Below are 22,475 nucleotides of genomic sequence, written 5' to 3'. Positions count from 1 at the left end.
AAAAGGGGGTCTGGTGCTAACTAAATCCACAGATAGATTACACGCCACTGAAATAAACACTTCCAGATGCTGGTGTACAAAAACCTTTCACAGAAAGAAATGTTTTCTTTCATAAATTTGAAGGGAGGAACCTTGGGTAAAGCAGAGAGGAAAACAAGGGCTCCATACTGTGACCTGACTTCCTACTGCTTTTGCGGAACTGTTCATTTTTTCCAATACAAAATGTAACATACAAGAAAACAATATCCTGAAACACAGCATTAACTATGTCAATGTTTTGGTATCAAAAAAGAGTACCTTGGAGTATTTTATAAAGTACTTAAAACTGATGTGGTCTCACTGACTTGAAGCCCAGCTCTTGCTAATGTTCTCCATGGCAGGACTTTTGTATTTAAAGAAAACAGAATTTCCTGAAGACTTTTCTCCATCTATAAATTATGTAAATTACATATTAATTCATTTCCAGCATTCAAACCAAAAATATTGAACAGCATAGACTGTTAAGACAGACTGTGTTACATTGCTTTGTTTGACCCAGTTTTAACAAATACAAAGCATCCAAATTTGTGTTAGGCTTATCATATGTCTGTGTAAAGTGAGCCTTACACACTTTAATATGCTTGATAATATTTAATCAGAAACAATGAGTTAATATTATTTTATTCATACTCAACAATGTTCTTTAGGAATTGATTCATTTGCTTTGTTGGGAATGCTCTTCTTTCTCAAAGAAATCATCCAACTGTGAAATGCAACAGTTCACAGAACTCAGATGCAACAAGTGGTGGTGCTCCATTATCCAGCGCCTGTCTCCTCAGCTCCCTCCTGCCTGAAGTAGCTTCCAACGTCCAGACCAGAATCCAGCTGGATTCTACCTCTCCCTTGCAATAGTCTAGTTCAACTAGACATGCACAGAGAGCTAGACATGCACAGAAAACCAACATGCACAGTTCAAGACATGGAAATACAGCACACCTTAACAGAAAACATTGAGCCATTTTTGGATTGCAAGGGAAGGATCTGAACACTCTCTTGGGTTTGTTTGGTTTTGGCTGCTTATAGAGTGTACAGTATCATTTCAGTGCTGAACCAAGTCTTTGCAACTATGGTAAGCATATTAATATTGCACCTGTCACTGCCTACCAAGTTCAGTGTTGCAATATTGGCCATTGATAAAGGAGACATGACCTAAAAATGAATCATTGCTCCAGCCTCCAAGGGAGTGTTCCACGTAAGCAGAATGCCTCATCTGGCGGCCTAAGAGAGAGCAGTGGGAAGCAAAGGGTACTTGAGCTTTTCCAATTCCCTTATATGGATTATATAAGCATATTGATATGGCTGCCAAGAACTTATGAAAGAGAGAAGAAATAAAAGAAGGAAGTGGCACCCAGCCAGAAGGAAATCCAACCTTAGCTAGCAGCAAGCCGAGACTGCAACTTCTGGGTAAGGAAGTGTTCAAGAAACAAGGGCTAAAAATTGGCCACAGGTAGAGTAAGTGGACAGCTACATCCCCAGCGGCTTAACAATATGTGGAGCACTGGGTTATTCACCGCAAGTGGAGTAAAGGTGGGCAGGGGAAAGAAAAAGGAGAAAAATCTTAGTATGTTCCTTAACATCCATTAGGGAAATAGAACTTATGTTTTCATGGTTCTACTGGAAACATTTAAATCAGTGTTTGGGATAAAATAATGGCCATGTCAAATTATATTAGTGTCTTACCATAGCAATTTGCACTCTACATTTAAATGAAAAAACTTTGAAGTATCAAAAAAATGTACTAGGGAACTTCTGGTTTACAATATTTATGGTTTTAAATACTTAAATGTAATAAGAAATATTTATGTTCTTATTTATATGCCAGGGTCTATAAATGATAAAACCATAGTCACCATCTTCCAAGAACGAAAGTCCTTCATAAAACTAATACTATGGCAACGTCTTATTCACAATAACAGTTACTGTTAGCAAAATTAAGCAGCAGAGGGTAGGCAATGATTTTTCAGTGATTAAATCAATGCAGAAAAAGTTTCAACGTGATTTAATTACAAAATATTAACAGTGGAGGGGCTTTGACTATTTCTAATGTTTTGAAATGGGTGAAGTGGCATTTGTCTATCTGATTATTATTGGTTTGTGGGAACACAAAGGTGGGCTCCCTGCTGAATTATGGGAGATCCAATCAATATTGGAATTCTGCTAACTCTTGAAGACACCTGGTTAGACAAGCATTGCCCGGATCTCCAGACTTGAATCACCTGCTTATATTGTTGCGTTAACAGTTTCAACTGTTTTCAGCTATCATGATGTTATAACGGGCTTGTTCTTTTTTTTTTTTAATTTGCAATGTTTTTAATGCAGTTGTTATGTATTTTAATTATGGGTAACTGTATTTTTATACATGGGTTTATTCTTGTTATTGTGTTGTTTTATTTGTTTGTGGACAGCCTTGATGTTTCTTCTTGAAATGAAGGGCAGTATATGCATTGTGTTGCTGTTGTTGCTAATGCTGCCGCAGTGGAGAAATTCACACAATGGCCTTCAGCAAAACAAATAACACTAAGTATGATTAAGTCCCAGCCTCTATTTAAATTAGTTTTCATGTCCTTTTGCTTTTGGGGTGGGGGGTGGGCTGCGCAATTTCTGTTCTCATCCTGAGGTAAAGTTCTTAACCCGAGGTAATATTTCTGGGTTAGCGGAGTCTGTAACCTGAAGCGTATGTAACCCAAGGTGCCACTGTATATGAATGCCATTGATGCACACACACTATATTCCTCCCCAACTGCAGCCAAGAAATGCAGCGAACCACCAACTACTTTTTAAATTTCACAGCTTGTTATAGCTGCAGCTACTCACCAAAGCTATCGAGCTGCTATTTAAAACTTTCTAAACTCTGCAATGCACATTTGCTGGCATCTGAGCAATTTACCTTGCTAAATTGCTATATTGGACATTTGTTTCAAACAGAAATGGAACCGAATACATAGTGATGGTAGAATATTTAACACACAATTTTTGTTTTGGTTTTTGCTAACTCTCAAGATAGTTGGGAACTTACCCCATGAGCCTAGATTTGCCACAAATAAAGAAATCTATGCTGAACTTTATATAAAGTTACCTGAACACGATTATGGCCAAGTGAAGGCTGCTTTAAACTGCTTTCCACATGACATTTGTAAGCACTTGTACCTCCTTTATTTTGATGTCCGTGGAGAAAATAACCTGACGTGGATAGGCAATGCTCATGAGCAGCTCCGCTTAATGCCCTTAAGGTTAAGCTCTGCTAAATGCCAAGTGGTGGTCATACAGGGTGCAATGTCCCTTTGCTTTCCTATTCTGTGTTACATCCACATTAAAGTGATAGGAAATTTTAACTTGGGCAAATAGCCAATGAAGAAAATAGTTACAACTGCGTAAGACTACATATTTCTTTTAAAAGAGTTTCCATCCCATAGCATCAAGTTATCCCCAGTAGAGAATGCCAACTTATTTTTCATTTAGAAGCTTATTTTTCATGTAGTTAGGGACACTTTTTGGCATGCTGCCATGGCAACTTCAGCTGAGGTGCTCGGTAATCTCTCAGAAACTCACAGCTTGCCATATTTTAATGCTTCAGCATAAAACAACACCGTCTTTGGAATGACCGTATTGTCAACACAAGCAGATTAATTTTAAATCAGCAACATCCTGTACATGAGGGGAAATGGGACAAACCCCCCCCCCCGAACTGCAAACTTTGCAGTCATAAACCCCTTTAAAGAGATAGGTTGAAATAGTAATTCAGAATCAGGAACGCAAATTAATCAATGAATTGTTTACAGAACATCTTTTTATCTTTTGAAATAAATATCTATAGTCCAAAACATCAATGAAAATGCCTTTCCCCCCAAAATCCTCAGGAATGGGGATAACTTATTTTAAGCATTAGCTAACTTAGGCGACCCCATTACTTTTTTCAGAGGGTGCGGCTGGTGATTCAGTGTGTGGCGGGGGGGGGGGGGCTTCTCTCAGGGCCAGATCCAGAAACCCCAAACGCAAGGGAAGTACTTCCCCAAGAAGAGCCTGTGGAGCCAAGGATGCCGTCTTGCCCTCCGCAGCCCCAGGGGACTCCATCTTCCAAAGCCAGCCTGGCCTCCGTGAAGCTTTTGGTGAAGGTGGACTAGCAGTTAATACAAAGCTGCCGCTCCTATACAAGGCTCAGTCTAGGAGTACCTACTGCTGAAGCCACGTCTTAGTATCTTATCATTATATATTTCTTTATCCCCCACCTCTTTCCCTGGCAGACTCAAGGTGGCTTACAGATAAAAATAAGAGCCGCTACCACCAAGAAGACCCTGTCTCACCTTTCCACCAAGTGTGCCTGTGAGGGAGGTGGGACTGAGAGAATGGCCTCCCCCAAAGATCTCAGTGGTACCTCAGGTTAAGTACTTAATGTGTTCCGGAGGTCCGTTCTTAACCTGAAACTGTTCTTAACCTGAAGCACCACTTTAGCTAATGGGGCCTCCTGCTGCAGCTGCGCCGCCGCTGCACAATTTCTGTTCTCATCCTGAAGCAAAGTTCTTAACCCAAGGTACTAATTCTGAGTTAGCGGAGTCTGTAACCTGAAGCGTGTGTAACCTGAAGCATCTGTAGCCCAAGGTACCACTGTATGGTCTTTCCAACAGCTAAGATCTAAGCATATAGAGCTTTATAAGTAATAAGCAGCACTTTGACCTGTGCCCAGGAACAGACTGGTAGCCAGTGGAGCTGCTCTGGCAAGGGAGTCGTCTGCTCCCGATAGCCAGCTCCAGGCAACAATCTGGCTGCAGCTCTTTGAGCCAGCTGAAGTTTCTGAGCACTTTCCCAAGGCAGCCCCACGTAGAGTGTTACAGTAATCCAAACGGGATGTAAATAAGGTGTGTGTCCCTATGCCCAAATCAGGCATCTCAAGGAACGGGAGCAGCTCGTACACTCGCTTTAACTCTGCAAATGCACTCCTGGCCACCAGAAACTGGGCATCAATGTCCAGGGCTAACCAGCAACTGGGAAGACCTTAAAGTACCTTGGCTAATGACCAACCTGGCTAACAAGCAATTTGAAGTAAAATGCCTATCGGGGCCTTTTTCACTCCTCTCACAATAAGCTCCCTTTTTGCCACAACCTTGCAATCCCTTCTGGCCAAAGGTCAGTGCTGTACCCTCTACTGAAATGAATGCAGACGTCCACAGGTACAAGAGCCCCAAGTGTGCATCTAGAGCAGTACAATGACAGTACCATTGTTTTGGTGAACTTCATTTATGCTTAGAATATCCTGATCAGTTCACATCCCACACCAAACTTGAGATTTCAGTACAATGAGATTTCAGGTCTCAGGCCCAGCTTCACATACACCCTCCCAATGGGATCTGCTTGGGCAGCCACAATCATCTATCAATGGTGAGTAGCTTGGGGGATCGAGCACATGGCCCCACAGCCCACTGTGGGTTTTCCTTAGGTTAGAACTTAACCAGAAGGTGAAGGCTCCATAAAAGCCAGTCTCTCTGAATATGTCACATCAGAAATGAATTCTCTGTTAGAGACAAAATCTGGCACACAACTTTCTTCGGAGTATTCAGTCTTCACAATACTGCACTACCTATAATTTAAAATAACTATACACTCAAACTTTGTAGCAACTCTGAACATTCAAACAAACAAAAAGAATAATTTATAATTAAAAGGGAATAATATTTAAAAGGGGGAAAACTTTGTTGTCTTTCCAAAAACAGACAGAAAATGCTGTTTTATTTCCCCAAAGAATTATGCCATTTTATAAAGAAAAATTATGGTTGCCACAAATTGCTCTCAACAATTCCAAAGCTTCTTCAGCTGACCACTTGAAAATCAAAGTGCTTTAACATTATAAATATAGCTTCTTATGACTCAGTTATTACATACTGTGTATGGGGAAAGGGGTCCAATCTTGTGGCCATAGCGCCGAATGGCCTCTCTGATGTGGGAAGGCTGGATGGCATCACTCTGAGCCTCTGCACCACAAGCGGCAGAACTCTGTAAGAGAAAAACACATTCAGCGAGGCTAAATCAAAAACATATAACAAGCACACACAGCCTATTAATTAAGATAATAAACCTTTACAAAAGGGGCTGCTCTCCCTTTCCTTTCTGTCCCCCCACCCCACTTTTTGAGTATGGTTGCCACATACGTTGTATGAAAATACAACCTATTCGCAAATCAAAGGGGACTTTTAAATTATTGTTTCCTATAAGATAAAGGAAAAACTGTAGGAGTTCTTCTACCAAGTGCTTTAGTGCCTAAGAGCATCAGGGAAGGACAGCTTGCTGCAACCTTCCAGCAGGTTGTCTCAGCTGGTGCAAGTCACTGCAAAAATGCTTAGAAGAGCTACTAGGGGCCAAACAGCAACCTCCAACCCCGTCTTCCTTCTTTACTCCATTGTCAACAGAATCAGCTGATTCAATTTTCCATGCCAGAGAAGAAAGATGTAGGAGTCCTTATTCCAGTAGGTTTATTTTTTTTAAAATAATATTTTATTCAGTTTAACAATAGAAAAATAGGACAATAAGATCACAAAAAATATAAAACACAACAATACAAACTTTCACAATACATAAAATACAAACATTTAACAAGAGGGGGAAAAAAGAACAACCCACACACAAACAATAAAATAAGAAAAACACAAATCACTCTTTTCTAATTATTCATCTTCAATTAACTTATTTTCCTGACTTCCTCACGCCTCCCTTTTTTATATCCCTTTTTAACAATTAGTTCAGCAAATTCGTATCCTACTACTTTATCCTTATATATTTTACCTCCCAAATTTCAAATTTTTATCTCTTATTACTAGAACCCCTTCATTTTATTTCAATGTCATCAGCATTCATACATTTTACAATACTTCTGTAAATAAATTTTAAATTTCCTCCAATCTTCTTCCACCAACTCTTCTCCCTGGTCTCGGATTCTGCCAGTCATCTCAGCCATTTCCATATAGTCGATTACTTGCATCTGCCATTCTTCCAAAGTGGGTAATTCTTGTGTCTTCCAATACTTTGCAATGAGTATTCTTGCTGCTGCTGTAGCGTACATAAAAAAAGTTCTGTCCTTCTTTGGCACCAATTGGCCGACTATGCCCAGGAGAAAGGCCTCTGGTTTCTTCACGAAAGTATACTTAAATACCTTTTTCATTTCATTATAAATCATCTCCCAGAAAGCCTTAATCCTCGGGCACGTCCACCAAAGGTGAAAGAATGTACCTTCAATTTCTTTACATTTCCAACATTTATTATCGGGCAAATGGTATATTTTTGCAAGCTTGACTGGGGTCATGTACCACCTATACATCATTTTCATAATATTCTCTCTTAGGGCATTACATGCCGTAAATTTAATCCCAGTGGTCCACAACTGCTCCCAGTCGGCAAACAAAATATTATGACCAATATCTTGTGCCCATTTAATCATAGCAGATTTTACCATTTCTTCCTCAGTACTCCATTTCAACAGCAAATTATACATTCTTGATAATACCTTAGCATTGGGTTCTAACAATTCTGTTTCCAACTTTGATTTTTCCACCTGAAAATCAATTTTTTTATCTTGATTGTAAACCTCTCTTATTTGAAAATAATGTAACCAGTCTCGCACCTTCCCTTTAAGTTTCTCATAACTCTGCAATTTCAGCTTGTCACCTTCCTGTTCCAAAATTTCACTGTACTTTGGCCATTTTGCCTCCATATTAAGTTTTTTCATAGCTTTCGCTTCCATAGGTGATAACCACCTTGGGGTTTTGTTCTCCAAAAAATCTTTATATCTTGTCCAAACATTAAATAGTGCTTTCCTGACAATATGGTTTTTGAATGCTTTATGCGCTTTAACCTTGCCATACCACAAATATGCATGCCACCCGAATACATTATCATAACCTTCAAGATCTAGAATGTCAGTGTTCTCAAGAAGTAGCCATTCTTTCAACCAGCAAAAAGCTGCTGATTCATAATAAAGTTTAAAGTCCGGCAGGGCAAACCCCCCTCTGTCTTTAGCATCAGTAAGTATCTTAAATTTTATTCTGGGCTTTTTGCCCTGCCAGACAAATCTAGAGATATCTCTTTGTCACCTCTTGAAACAGTCCATCTTGTCAATGATTTGTAGTGATTGAAACAAAAACAACATTCTCGGCAATACATTCATCTTAATGACAGCAATCCGACCCAGCAAGGAAAGCTTCAAATTCGACCAAATCTCTAAATCCTTCTTCACTTCTGACCAGCATTTCTCATAATTATCTTTAAATAAATTTGCATTCTTGGCAGTCATATTCACCCCCAAGTATTTTACCTTCTTTACTAATGTCAAATCTGTCTCTTTCTGAAACCTCTCTCTCTCCATTGGTGTCAAGTTTTTCTCCAAAACCTTAGTTTTTAACTTGTTTAACTTAAAACCTGCTACATGATCAAACTCCTGGATTAATTCTAAAGCCCTTTTGGTACTAGGTACAGGCTCTTGTAATGTCAATACAAGATCATCTGCAAAGGCTTTAAGTTTATATTGTTTTGCTCCGACCTGAACACCATGAATGAGCTGGTCCCTTCTTATCATATTTAGCAAGACCTCCAGGACCGAAATAAATAGCAGTGGGGAAATTGGGCAGCCTTGTCGTGTCCCTTTCTCAATTTTAAATTCTTCTGTCACTATGTTATTAACTATAAGTTTAGCCTTTTCTTCAGAGTAAATCGCACCTATATCATTTTCAAAATTTTGTCCAACCCCCATCCCCTGCAGGTTTCTCTTCATGAAAACCCAAGAAATATTGTCAAAGGCTTTCTCCGCATCTACGAATATCAAGACCGCTTTTGTATTAATATTCACTTGTAACTTTTCCAAAATGTTAATTACATTTCTCATATTATCTGACAAATGTCTACCAGGGAGAAAGCCAGCCTGGTCTTTATGTATCATCTCTGCTAATACTTTTTTCAATCTTTTGGCCAAAATATCTGCAAAAATTTTGTAATCCACATTGAGCAGGGATATGGGGCGATAGTTCTTAAGTTGTGTCTTCTCAGACTCAGTTTTAGGTATAAGTGTGATGAAGGCTTCTTTCCACGACTCCGGCGCCTTTTTCCCCTCCATGATTTCACTGCAAACCTCCTTTAGTGGTTGAATCAAATAGTCCTTCAAAGTTCTATAATATTTGGAGGTTAGTCCATCGGGCCCTGGAGATTTTCCCAATTGCATAGTCTGTATGGCACCTTCAACCTCTTGTTCTGATATTTTAGAATTCAATAATAATTTATTTTCTTGAGAAATTTTTTGTAATCCATTGGTTTTCAGAAATTGATCAATTTTAGACTCTGTCTGTGGCCCTTGTGTGTAAAGTTGTTTGAAATATCTCTGGAAGCAGTTTCTGATCTCCTGTGGGTTTTGTATGTTCTTTCCATTCACTTCAAGATTAGTCACAGTATTTAACTTATGTCTTTTCTTCAATTGCCATGCTAGCAATTTCCCACATTTGTTAGCAGATTCAAAAGTCTTCTGTCTCATCTGTTTAATTTTCCATTCTATCTCCTGATTTGTCATTTTCATATATTGTGCTTGGTAAAATTTGATCTCTCTCAAGATTTCCTGCAACTTTGGTTTAACTCTAAGCTTCTTCTCTCCTTCTTTTATTTTTTCCAAGATCTTTCCCTTTTTCTCTTCTTGAGATCTCTTTTTTATTGCATTCTGCTGAATCAAAAATCCTCTCATAACGGCTTTGCTTGCGTCCCAGATTACCCTTTTTTCCACTGATGTCTTCAGATTTATCTCAAAATAGTCTTTCACCATTTTTTGGGCCTTCCTAGTAATTTCTGGATCTCTAAACAAGGTGTCATTCATCCTCCATCTAAAGGAGCCAGTCGTTATTAGTTTCATTTCCAGTTTCACAGGGTTGTGGTCAGAGCAAGTTTTGGGGCAGATTTCCACCTTTCAAATCTTTGGAGCCATTCCTCTGGTTATCCAGATTTGGTCAATTCTTGTCCAGGTCTTTTTGGCTTCAGAAAAGAAAGTCCCTTCTTTACTTAGGGGGTTCTTAGTTCTCCAAGTATCAATTAGATCCATATTGTCTGTCATTTCAAAAAAAGATTTCGGTAGTCTTCCATCTTTTGTTATTATTTGTCTGTCTGACTTGTCCATATTTGTCGATACCACTCCATTCATGTCTCCAAGCATGATAATGTTATAATCCATAAAGTCCAACAACGTCTCATGCAATTTCTTAAAGAATTCTGATTTCCCCTCATTCGGTGCATAGACACCTACTATCAAAAATTTCTCTCCTTGGGCCTGTATTTCAATTACCACAAATCTTCCTTGTTCATCTTTAAGGACAAATTTTGGGGATAAACTTTCTTTCGCATAGATCACCACTCCTCTCTTCTTAACCTTGTCTGATGAAATAAATTCTTGGCCCAATCTTTTGTTGATCAATACTTTCCTATGTGTTCTAATCACGTGGGTTTCTTGCAAACAAATCAAGTCCAAATTTTCTTTTTTCAACAAATGAAAGATTGTTTTCCTCTTGTCAGGGGAATTCAGGCCCCGGATGTTCCAACTTAGTGCTTGCAGAGACATTGTGTTACTATTCTGTAGACCCTCCAACTGCTCCCGTCAGTTGTTCTTGATCAGTGGGTGGTAATGCTTTCTCTGTTTTTTCCACGCCTGATGTTAGGTTCCCTATGTCCAGGTCTCCTGGTCTTGATATCTTCAGCTCTTTTTCCGTCTCTTTCTGTAGGTCTTCCTCGTGATGGTTCAAAAATCTCACTTTGTCCTCCTCTGATCTTATCTTCACTTTTTTCCCTTTATAGTTGAAGGTCAGACCCTGAGGGAACTCCCACCTGAAAATGATACTGTTTCTTCTTAACAATTGGACTAAGTCACCGTAGTTAGCTCTCAAATCCAGTAAATACTTTGGAATGTCTTTGAAGATTTCAATTCTCAAATCTTGTATCTCCAATGGATTCTTATAATGAAGGCTCAATAGTTTGTCTCTCTCTTCCTTGGATCTAAGTGAGATCAGACAATCTCTCACTTTATTCTTTCTTCCCCCTTTGCCAATTCTGAAGGCACTCACTATCTTGAAATCTTTATCTGGCTCAAGTTCCCAAAATTCCTCAAACTCCTGTGTAAGAAAGTCACACAAGTTGCCACCTTCCACGTCCGGTACTGCCCTGATTCTTAAATTGTTCTGTTTGTCTCTAAGTTCAATTAGAGATAGTTGGGCCTTGTGGTCTTCCAGTTGCTTATTAATTGGAGGTATCTTTCCCTCTATCTCCGTCACCTTCTCTTCTTCAGCAATTTTCCTTGTCTCTTTAGATTCCTGGAGCAGCCGGTCAATAGCCTGCGTATTGGAGCTGATGGTTGTAGTGTTTAAATCAATTTTAGCTGACAACTTTTCCAAGGCTCCAAATATTTTGTCAAGTGATGCATTTAGTGTCTCATCAGGGCCTACTCCCTTTATTCCTGTCTGCCCAGTGTCCTCTTTTTCTGGGAGAGATGGAGCTGGTATCGACTGTCTTCGTTGCTGCTGCCTAGTTTTTATCCTTGTAGATTTTTCCTGGGGTTTATCTTGATCCATAGCTCTATCTTAAAGTCCCAAGGTCGTTCTCACCACCTGGCTTGTTTTGTTATGAGAAAGTCTCCAAGCCAGCTGCAATGGAAATTCCCCAGTTGTATCCCAGTCCTCCTCTAGGGGAGCACAATAGCAACAATGTTCTTTTCAAAGCAACTTTTGTCTAAAGGCAGCAGTATCTCTTACTTTCCAATTCTCCCATAGAATGGCAACAGTTACAAAGAGAGTCCTTTAAATTCAGTTCAAATGCAGGTTAAACACATAAAGTTACAATGTCACTAAACGGTGCAATACTTTCCACTTTCCTGGCAGACCAAAATCAGGGATTAATTGGTGGTCTCTTCTTTCCTTCCACTTTTCCCTTCAAAAGTACATTCTTCTCCCCCCCCCCACTCTGAAGGGGGTTCTTAGATCTGACATTAAAATTTAATCTTCTTAATTCAACTTTCACAGTTCTTAGTTCCAATAGTCTTTGCTTTAATACTGTCTATAAAGTCGGAAGACGGACTCCCTTTTTACGTCTTCCCCGCTTCAGAGCCAAATTCAAGTTCTTTTATTCCGATCAAAGGAACGGATCCTTTGATCTTTCTAACTTTAGAAGATCTTACTCACGGGTTGTAGTTTAAAAGCCGAATTTCAAAGAAGAAAGGACAGCGCTCTCCGGCAACAGCTGCAGCGGCTTCACTCCACAGAAGTAGCGATCGACTCTCAGTGCCGCACCACCCCCGTTCCGCTCCGGAACCCCTCACGGGGTCCCTTTGCCAATTGGGGGGGCGCTTTTGGCACCCGCCGAGTCCCACGGCCGCAGGCTTCCCCCGCCTGCGGTTTTTCCAAGGGTCTCCGCTGCGCCGTAGCGGATAGACCCGATTTCTGCGTAGCTTCTCCCTCGTAGTTAGAAGGAGACCGCCATTGCCGTTGGCACCGCCTCCGGAAGTGGATCCTTATTCCAGTAGGTTTAGTCCCAGCATATGAGCTCTGCTGCCTCCTGTGATAACTAAGATCAGAATTCTTTATGACAGGAAATCAGAAATGGATTCCTTATGTACCATCACCAGTCCTAGCTAAATTATTTTAACTTTCCTTGAGATCTTTTTTGGCCTTAGTAAGACCTCCCCCCCATCTGCCTAATTCCCCTCTCCCCCAAATGAAATTCTGTGGAAACTCTGGGGATTTTAACTGCAGTATTAGTTAGCTTCTCAAAATAATCAGGAAGTGTAGTTTCGCCTGAGTGTTTAAAACTATATTTGCCAAACTAAAAATGGCCAGCTCCAATTTCCACGTTAGTCACATATCTTGACCTATGACAGATCCTGGGTCCTGCCAGTTGATGGTTCACATGTTTTGTGATAACCACTTTCCATTGCAAAACTTAAAAAATTGAATTCTCCTAATGTTCTGGCAGTGGTCAATGACTAATTGAGATCTAATTTGCACTCTCTGTGGTCAGGTATGTTTGCTCACAAATGTGCACACTGCCAAAGAAAGCAATAGCTTGTATTATGTACCTGTTGTGCCAAGGTTGTGTGTGTGTGTGTGTGTGTGTGTGTGTGTATCTCCTGCTCAGAGGCTGGTAAAATTCCACCAGGAGATTCCTAATGTTTGTTCAGCAATGTTTGCACTTTGACACGTCACTTATCTTTAATTCTGTAACTTATATACCGTTGTCGGAATTTCAAGCGAGCAGAGCCTCCAGCTCTTAGGAATTTGGCCACCCTCCAGGTGCCCGGCTTGAATCCTTGTGACCTCCCCTGCCAGTGTCTGCCGGCAAGATCAAGGGAGGTCTCTTCGGCGATTCTCCTCAGCGTGAAGGAGAACACACCACTCCTCCCCCAGGGAGGGGGAAAGAGACAGACAGAAATGTATCTACATGTCTTTATTTCTGTCTTTCAGCAGTACAGAGAAAACATGTCTGCACACTCTGCTTCCCCAACTGCAGAGAGAGAGTAAACTCCACCCATGTACTTCCAGTACAGGGTCATGTGCTGCTCTGAGGTAACATCCGGCTCTCAGAGCAGTGAATAGACTGTTCCTGGTTCCCACGGTACAATCCAATAACATCCTCATCCTGTTTACCATTCCAGCCACCTGGTGCTTGCTTCTGCATTGCTCCTTTTTCGTAACAACCGTTTCATTTTAAAGCAGCATTTCTCACCAGATTTGAAAGTCTAACAAATCTTTTTTAACAATTCATGATTATTAAGATCCCCGACACTGTTATCACAAATGATAAATAACATTTGGAGGAGTGGTTAATGATAAGAAAGGTAGCTTTATGAAATAAGTGTAGAACTGGAGGGGGCCATGATCTAGTCCAACCCCCTGCAATGCAGGAATCTTTTTGCCCAAGCTGGGGCTTAAACCCGTGACCCTGAAATTAAGAGGCTCATGCTCCACTGACTGGGCCCCGAGACATTTTTACCTCTCTTCAAGGGAAAAGGGCTCCTACCGCCAGCTTCCATAAAATCAAAACAATGACAAATTTTTTTGGGGGGGGGGCCTATTATGAACAAAACAGATAAAAATCTTAGTGATAAATATAGGACAAAACCAAACTAGAATGGGCTTAATATTTAAAAAATAGGTTCCGGCGCAGACGCCCTGGCAAACAGCTGTGTCCGTGGTAGCGGATGCCAGCTGTGCAGTAATTAAAGATAATCTGGGAGTGATTGTCCTTGCAAGCCCCCTCTCCCCCGGCCAGGGGAGGAGAGCTTTCCCTTGTGATTCATCCCATAACTTTCTCTGGCTCTGATGGAACGCGGGGGCAGGGACGCTGAGGGTATAGCACTGCACCTATTGGAAACGCCCCAAGGTGGTCACCATGAGCGAAGGTATCTCTGTTTCTTATAAGATGCATCTGAATTTGGACGTAAGAAGCAGACATGTTTCGGGAGAGGAAGAAGGATAACCTGCGAAAGGAATCTGCCACTGAGTGCCAAGGTTTTGAACTGGAGAGGACTCTCATCATTGCAACTGGAGTACTATGAAAGTGAAGGAAGGCCCTGTTTTTTCATTACATTATTTTCTGCTGTGTTACATATCAGCAAACCTTCACCGAAAAAGAATCAATTATTAATGGAGTGGGATTATTAATGGATTACAGCTATGTATGGAATGCAGGGGAACTTAACGCATGGTTTTATCTATGGAATACCGGAAATAAGAGACTGTGTGGAATTTTGTGATGATTTGTACATTGCCAATTAAAGAGAGTGCAATTGGATCTATTAGAATCATAGAATCATAGAATCATAGAGTTGGAAGAGACCACAAGGGCCATCGAGTCCAACCCCCTGCCAAGCAGGAAACACCATCAGTGCACTCCTGACATATGGTTGTCAAGCCTCTGCTTAAAGACCTCCAAAGAAGGAGACTCCACCACACTCCTTGGCAGCAAATTCCACTGTCGAACAGCTCTCTCTTACTGTCAGGAAGTTCTTCCTAATGTTTAGGTGGAATCTTCTTTCTTGTAGTTTGGATCCATTGCTCCGTATTATGATTTTGATAAGACGCCAGCTCGTTAAAAGCAAGGAGATAAAAGAAGCCGGACCCTGGATAGCTTTTGGTTCCAAAGCAAGATGGAGGAGCTGTGGTGTACTTTCAAATCACCTCTCAAAGAATTGGCAAGGGTGAAGAAAAATGACTGAGTCCAACATGAAGAAAAGAAGAAGGAAAATAAATATTCCACACAGCTAAAGGGCAAAAACTCCCCCTGCAAATTAATGGATATGGATTTATAAAAATATGAATGAGACTCATTACATCAGTGGCTGCCAGAACAAAGGATTAAGATTGGAATGGTGGAACTTGGACGAATTAAAAGAATTGGTGCAGGATCACAGAAATAACATCAACTCCCGATAGCCGGAACACAGGAAGTCAGACAAATTTGTTTAATTTGGAACTGTTTAATTGGCTTTTTTGATTGTATTGAGATTTGGTATGGCTTGGCATTGTATTAATGTGGCCTCTATTGGATTGTTATGAATGAAAAATTAATTAAAATTAATTTAAAATATAGTTCAATTGTCTCCAAGGAAAAAACCACACCTAGTGCCAGGTGAACCTCTTTGGGAATATCCTCTCTTAAAAATTGCATGGAACCTGGAAAAAGGCTTCTGAGGATCCTCAGAGCAGGTTCAAGTGGGAGGAGGCAGTCCTTTGGGGACCTGGGTACTTTGCATAGGGCTCTGATCTTTTAGGTAGCTGTTTTAAAAGTCATGGGAGGTGACTCAGTTCCAGTTAGTAATCTAGTTGCTGTATTTTGAACTATCTACATAGCATTTCCCATAGGCAGCCTCAAAGATAGCAGTAATTCAAATAGGAATGTGCAAGATCTCTAATTGTATTCTCCAAAGGATACTGAATTGTCATTTGAAACCACACATTTGAGAGCATGAAGTGGAACATGTGTTGAGAATGCTCTGGTCATGAATTTGCTGCACTGGACTAGATAACTCTATGATTCTATGCTCCTAAACCATCGCCTGGTGTCTAATCCTTCAGGAACCACTCAAAGGCCTGGTCAATCCATACATGCTGCAGAGAAAGATGGTGGCATCCTGAGGTATTAGAACGGGCTGTAACACTTCAGATTATAGGTACAGGATACCTAGAGGTGTACTTTGTGCCCTTGGCAAGGAGCTGTGTCGGTCCCGCCCCCCCCCCTTGCCAGAAGTGAGCAGAGGTATGATTTTTGCACCACCCCGGACCTGTTCCCTTGGCCAACCTAGAGAATACCATTTTGAACAGATAATTAACATTATAAGTCTACATTAAAAGACAACAGCAACATTTCTAAATGTCTCTAATATACAGTATGCTATACTTATAATTGCAATATTCATTCCTCCGTTAGCAGTAACAAAACACCTGTCCTTGCAAACCCACTTTCTTCCTCTTCCGCTGTTTGGCTTTTGAGGAGTCTTGCCCAATGCTGCCATTGCCCATGGAGCCAGATGGAGCCTTCCCAAGGTGCTGTGGGCCTGCAGCTGGAGGGGTGGGCGTTGGTGGGGGGGTGCTTTCAGGAGAGTCGGGACTGGTCTTCAGACTTGTTGCTTGCCCCAAAACATGCATCTAAATAGACCAACAGCAGTTAAAACTGAGTTAATTGGCTATTACTATTGTTCTCTGAATATAGTCACCAGGCAGTGCAAGCACAAACCCAGAACATTTCCAGAGCTCTAGTTTAGAATCTGGGGCACCCCAGGTAAGTGAATGACATTTATTTGTATAATTAAACAAAATTTCTAGGTGGCTTAACCAAGTATTAAAAAACTCAAAACTGTTTGCATAAAATAGTGTGATTATTTATGAAAAAAGTACTGATAAATCAACAAGTAGACATAATAAAAATATTAAAAATATACGTAATATATTCCTCCTCTTGATCTGTTGTAAGGAGGAAGGATGGGCTGGAGCCAATCTCTCTCCATGGACCCTCTTACGAGCAAGCATGCCAGCATGATTCTTTATGGGCATCACACATACAAGAAGCAGCACAATAACCCACTAGGACACACAGGAGCAAATGCAAGCAAAATTGTACTCATTCTCCTAGAAGGGAGAGGACTGGGTCGAGACAGACCCACAAGCACCACTGAAAGAATGGCCCTGTGCTGATATGCCAAGTTCATCTTTGGTCTCATATTTACCTCAGCAGAACTATGATACTGAATGAAAGTAGCAGATATTGCATGGCTGAAAGGGTCCCCGGCTTTGGGAGTCATGTCCTGCTTGACAAGAAGGGCCAGGTCCACCAGCTGAGGAAAAAATGGAAGAGCCAGTCTTATTTACTTGTTGGCTACTTTATTAACAAAGATATGCACCGTAAAGTTTAGGTTTCAACTTCATTCTGAAAAATATCACAGCCATTATGTAGCATGTGCTTGGACAGGTCTGGATCTTTGCCTTTCAAATGATAATGATAATGATAATGATAATAATAATAATAATAATAATAATAATAATAATAATAATTATTATTATTATTATTATTAATTATTTATACTCCGCCCATCTGGCTGGGCTTCCCCAGCCACTCTGGGCGGCTTCCAGAAAAATATTAAAATACTGTGATACATCAAACATTAAAAGCTTCCCTAAACAGGGCTGCCTTCAGATGTCTTCTAAAAGTCTGGTAGTTCTTGTTCTCTTTGACATCTGGTGGGAGGGCGTTCCACAGGGAGGGCACCACTACCGAGAAGGCCCTCTGCCTGGTTCCCTGTAACTTGGCTTCTAGCAGTGAGGGAACCGCCAGAAGGCCCTTGGTGCTGGACCTCAGTGTCCGGGTAGAACGATGGGGGTGGAGACGCTCCTTCAGATATACTGGATATACATGCAGAGTTTTCCAACCTATCTTGCACATTGTGTTGCATTAGTCTATAGCATCATTTTACACTCCACAGCATGCATGCATACACACACACACACACACACACACTGGTACCTTGGGTTAAGAACTTAATTCGTTCTGGAAGTCCATTCTTAACTTGAAACTGTTCTTAACCTGAGGTACCACTTTAGCTAATGGGGCCTCCTGCTGCCGCCGGAGCACAATTTCTGTTCTCATCTTGAAGCAAAGTTCTTAACACAAGGTACTATTTCTGGGTTAGTGGAGTCTGTAATCTGAAGCATCTGTAACCCGAGGTACCACTGTGTGTGTGTGTGTGTGTGTGTACATGAAAAGGGAAGGGCATTCCCCACCACAAATTCTCTCATCCATGCAGTGCACTCATTTACCTGTGCGACAGTCTCATAAGCTAAATAAGCCAAAATTTCCATGGCAACAGCATTGGGTTTTATTTCCATGCTGCTACAGTCCAGCCAGTCCCGGAACTTGGAAGCCTTCTTGGCTGGGCAGATAAAACACACAAAAAAACGTGCAATGTTAATGTTGACTCCTCTTCTACATTTCACTATTCATAAACGGCAAGAGATGATAACCCTTTGGCATAAAGAGCAGAAGTTGCCATTCTGGATCCTGAACACAATGGCTGTGATCTAGGAGAACCAGAATGTGATTAGGCATTAATTACCAATGAACATGTCTGCTTCTTCCAGGAAGCTCCTAGTTGGCATGCTGACTGAAGCTCATTAATATTAAGGCCACATGAACATCCAGATGTAGCACCAACTCCAGCAGCACCCAGGAGCATTGAACATGCACAAACTGAGAGCTGCCTGTATGTAATGACATTAAGGAGTGTTCTGTGTTGTGTTACGATGTCAGACCAAAGTCCATGTCCACTGAACCCAGCCTTCAATTGCACATCCGAATAGGTATCCTTATGTCCATATGGTACTTCTCAGGTTAGCAGGTTTAAATAGGATTATTAAAATATAGCCATTATTCTTGTTTGCCCTCTGTGTGTGAATAATAATACAGTACTGTGTCCCACCCCCTCAATGCTTCCCAAGTTCAAGGGTTTTCAATGCTACTATTTTGCATATGGTGTGGTCTCAAATATATAATTATTTGGTGCAAACTGTGAGTGCATCACAACCTTCTCAGATGTTGACATTACTTTAATATGAAAAAATTGTCAGCACAAATATTTACAGATGTCATGCAATGGTCTAAAAACTAAGCTCACAAAAAGGCATTGAAATAGTAACTACACTACTTACAAGACCAGCTTCTCCACTGTTTGACATTTACAGAGGGCGCAATCTTGGATGTGTCATTTATTTTTCACATTGTGATCCATAAGCAAATTACTCATTTCTCCAAATGTAATGCTTGCTATGGAACACCATTGTGCTTTCATAATGCAATGCCATGTGCTCTTCTCTCGTGCTTTTCAGTGCAGTCTCTTTATCTCCAACTTGTAACTCGTAAGTAGCATCTGCTTCTACAGTGCTCTCTTTTTGTATAACGAAGCCGACTGTAATTGTGTCCCACAAATCTTTGTAATGGGTTGTTTCTTAGGTTTGTTAAAGTTCTAATGCTTTCATTATGTTATTTGGCACAACAGCAGTATGCACTGATGATTTTTGTAATTTAAAACAAGCACAGAAAGAAGCTTACAAATATTAATTTAGAAAACATGTTGGGCAGAAATGGAAATTAAGTTACCGTATTTTTCGCTCTATAAGACACACCAGACCACAAGACGCACCTAGTTTTTGGAGGAGGGAAACAATAAAAAAATTATTCTGAATCTCAGAAGCCAGAACAGCAAGAGGGATCGCTGCGCAGTGAAAGCAGCAATCCCTCTTGCTGTTCTGGCTTCTGGGATAGCTGCGCAGCCTGCATTCGCTCCATAAGACGCACACACATTTCTCCTTACTTTTTAGGAGGGAAAAAGTGAGTCTTATAGAGCAAAAATACGGTAATTTAGTTAACATTAGCTAACTTCAAATAACTACTAACTGATGATCAAGTACTTTTCTCATCAACTGCAGCTGAACTTTCTTACCTTGTGTGACAGACCTCACTAATGAGGTGCAGACCATTACTCTGAAAAATATAAAGTTCTTAATATTTTCCTCAAATAGGTTTCATCCAGGTCAGGGGTCAAGCAGGCAGTTGACATGTCTTGCCTCTCACAGAAACATTGTACAAGTAAATTTTTAGAGTGAACCTTAAGCTACACCACAATCTCATTAGAACTATCCTCCATTACAAATGATCCTACTGAACTGCGATCCAGCTTTCCCTTTCCCTGCTTGAAATTCTAGTGTGACAGCAGTTGTACCCAATAGGTGGAATGTTTTCTATTTTGTTTTTATTTATTAAATTTGTATTCTGCCCTTTAATCGAAGATCTCAAGACACTTCACTGAATAAAATACAATATAAAAACACAAAATACATAATAAAACAAGAACACAAATAAAACAAAGCAATGTTCATATATTATCATTTATTTTAAATGCTTTTTAGAGGAGGAAACCTGCTCCAAAGTGGTGTGGTTTTTTGATAATGTGGGGGGCAGGGGGCTAGTCAGTCAATAACGTGTGACACCAGCTTCCATGTGAAATGTTCAGAACCCTTTTTCCCCAGGGCTCAACTCCATAGAGAACCAAGTACATTTATAATGAATGTAGGGGGGGAAGGCCTCCAAAGTGGCTTCACTGCTCAGAAAATATGATATGTGTATTCATCCTTAATTTGCACAGAATGATGCTGAGACCCAATGAGCATGGCCAGTGCTCTGAAATCAGCAGAGCCCTCTGCAACACCCTGGGCTTCCAGGACAGACGTTTGGGGTGCTTCAGCAGAGAAACAGATTTAGAAAGGAAGATAAAAAGTTTAGAAAATGCCAAGATAAGGGGAATAATCTCTTTCCATAATAGAAAAAAATACTGTTTAGACATCTCATTTTCTGTGCTCAAAGCTCTCTCATGTTCCAGAATGGTTTGAGACAATTCACTTGGCTTGTTTGCATTTCTGAACACATTTTGGAGACAGTGGAGAACAACCACCAAGTCTATGCTACCTAATCCATTCCCAGAGTGGTCTGTCAGATGACTATGGGAAGCTCATAGGCGTGACATGAGCACTGTATCGCTCTCCTACTCCTGTTCCGAAGCAGCTGGTATTCACAGCCATGCTGTCCTTAATCCCTCTTATCTCATGACCACTAGCTTCTCTTATGTTTGTTCTGCAGTCTTGGTGAGGGTCCCTCCCAACTCTACAAGCCTATAATTTTATAAGCATTTTTTTTGGGTACATCATTTGACTGGACAACTGCATCACAAAATTCAGAGAAGTGTGAATTTTCAAAGCTTTTTGAAAATCCAAGTAAACAATAACTGCCAACCCGCATGAATAGTTGCAAGCTTATTGACACTCTCAAAGAACTCTAAAAGGTTAGTGGGACAAGGCTTAACTGTTTAATGCAACAATGCTACCACCAAGTTATCCAGAACAGATGTTAAACTTGGAGAACTATGGGCCTCCAAAGCCTTAACAGGGTTCCTAATTTGGCCACGAAGCTGGTTCCCCAAACCACAGCCACCTGCCTTATACCTGACATCACACAGGGTAGCAGATGCGTGGCAGGTGAGGGGATGGCTCCCTGCCAGTAGAAGGGTTTGCAAACACCTCCTAGCAGCTGATAGGCAGTACCTCCCAAACTGTCTTTGCCCATGTGGTTTGATATCACTGTGCAGGCAAAGGTTTGCAGGGACCACTGTACACTGTAGCAACCCCCTATACCTTTGCCCACATGGTTTGACTTCAAACCACCCAGGCAAAGGGAATCACTTCACCTGACGTCATGGTGATGCCATGTCCTCTGCTCCCAATTCTTAGCTCCTGGATACGATGCAACAGCTTCCTACATCTCAGATCTAACTAGGCCTGGGCAATGTATCAAGACATCGTCCGGGACCGGTTTGATGGCCAGAGCATGAAGGAACCTTCACCCAGCAGTGGGTGGGGCTTGCCTGTGCCTCACCTTCCTTCTGCGCTGCCTCCTTCCTCCCTGCGTTGAGTGCTGGCAGCAGCAGGAGCAGCAGCAGTTTCACCCTGGTGCCACCCGGGGCCAGGGCTGGAGCTGCTTGTTCCTCCCCTCTGCACATCGCCGGGTGCTGTCAGTGGAGGGAGCGGCAGGGCTTTCACCCCAGTGCCTCGCAGGGCTGGGGCCGAAGGACACTCCTTCCTTTTCAACATCATGATGCTACACCACAATGTTGGAAAGCTGCTATCGCCCAGCCCTGGATCTAACACACATCCTCCCATGCACCAATGAGACCACATTGCTACACGCACAGGAAAGCAAAACCTCCTGCAGAGGATCCAAGCCATGAGAAGGACGTTTGGAGTGCATTCTCCCTCTTGCAACTCAGAAATAAAATTAAGGGGGTGTTTCATATTTTATCTGTCTGATTACAATATATTATGCTGCCAGGTTATCTAAAATTA

The 22,475-nt window shown here is 41.2% G+C and overlaps 1 protein-coding gene across 7 annotated transcripts in view; it reads right to left on the bottom strand.

Moving 5' to 3' along the window:
* Positions 1-22,475, bottom strand: part of SUPT3H (SPT3 homolog, SAGA and STAGA complex component) — a 326,581-nt gene that overhangs the window by 105,055 nt on the left and 199,051 nt on the right. For all 7 annotated transcript variants that reach the window (XR_008329326.1, XM_053380349.1, XM_053380347.1 and 4 more), the window contains 4 exons: positions 18,345-18,457; positions 17,258-17,365; positions 16,494-16,679; positions 5,914-6,024 (listed from right to left, as the gene is read on the bottom strand). Coding sequence is in view for 6 of the 7 variants with exons in the window: in XM_053380349.1 (XP_053236324.1) it covers positions 5,914-6,024; positions 16,494-16,679; positions 17,258-17,365; positions 18,345-18,457 (518 nt within the window). In the remaining variant the exon portion in view is untranslated. The remainder of the gene's footprint in view (positions 1-5,913; positions 6,025-16,493; positions 16,680-17,257; positions 17,366-18,344; positions 18,458-22,475) is intronic.

Source organism: Podarcis raffonei, chromosome 3, assembly GCF_027172205.1.
Source record: "Podarcis raffonei isolate rPodRaf1 chromosome 3, rPodRaf1.pri, whole genome shotgun sequence".
NCBI lineage: Eukaryota > Metazoa > Chordata > Lepidosauria > Squamata > Lacertidae > Podarcis > Podarcis raffonei.
This window is presented reverse-complemented; position numbering and strand designations above follow the sequence as displayed.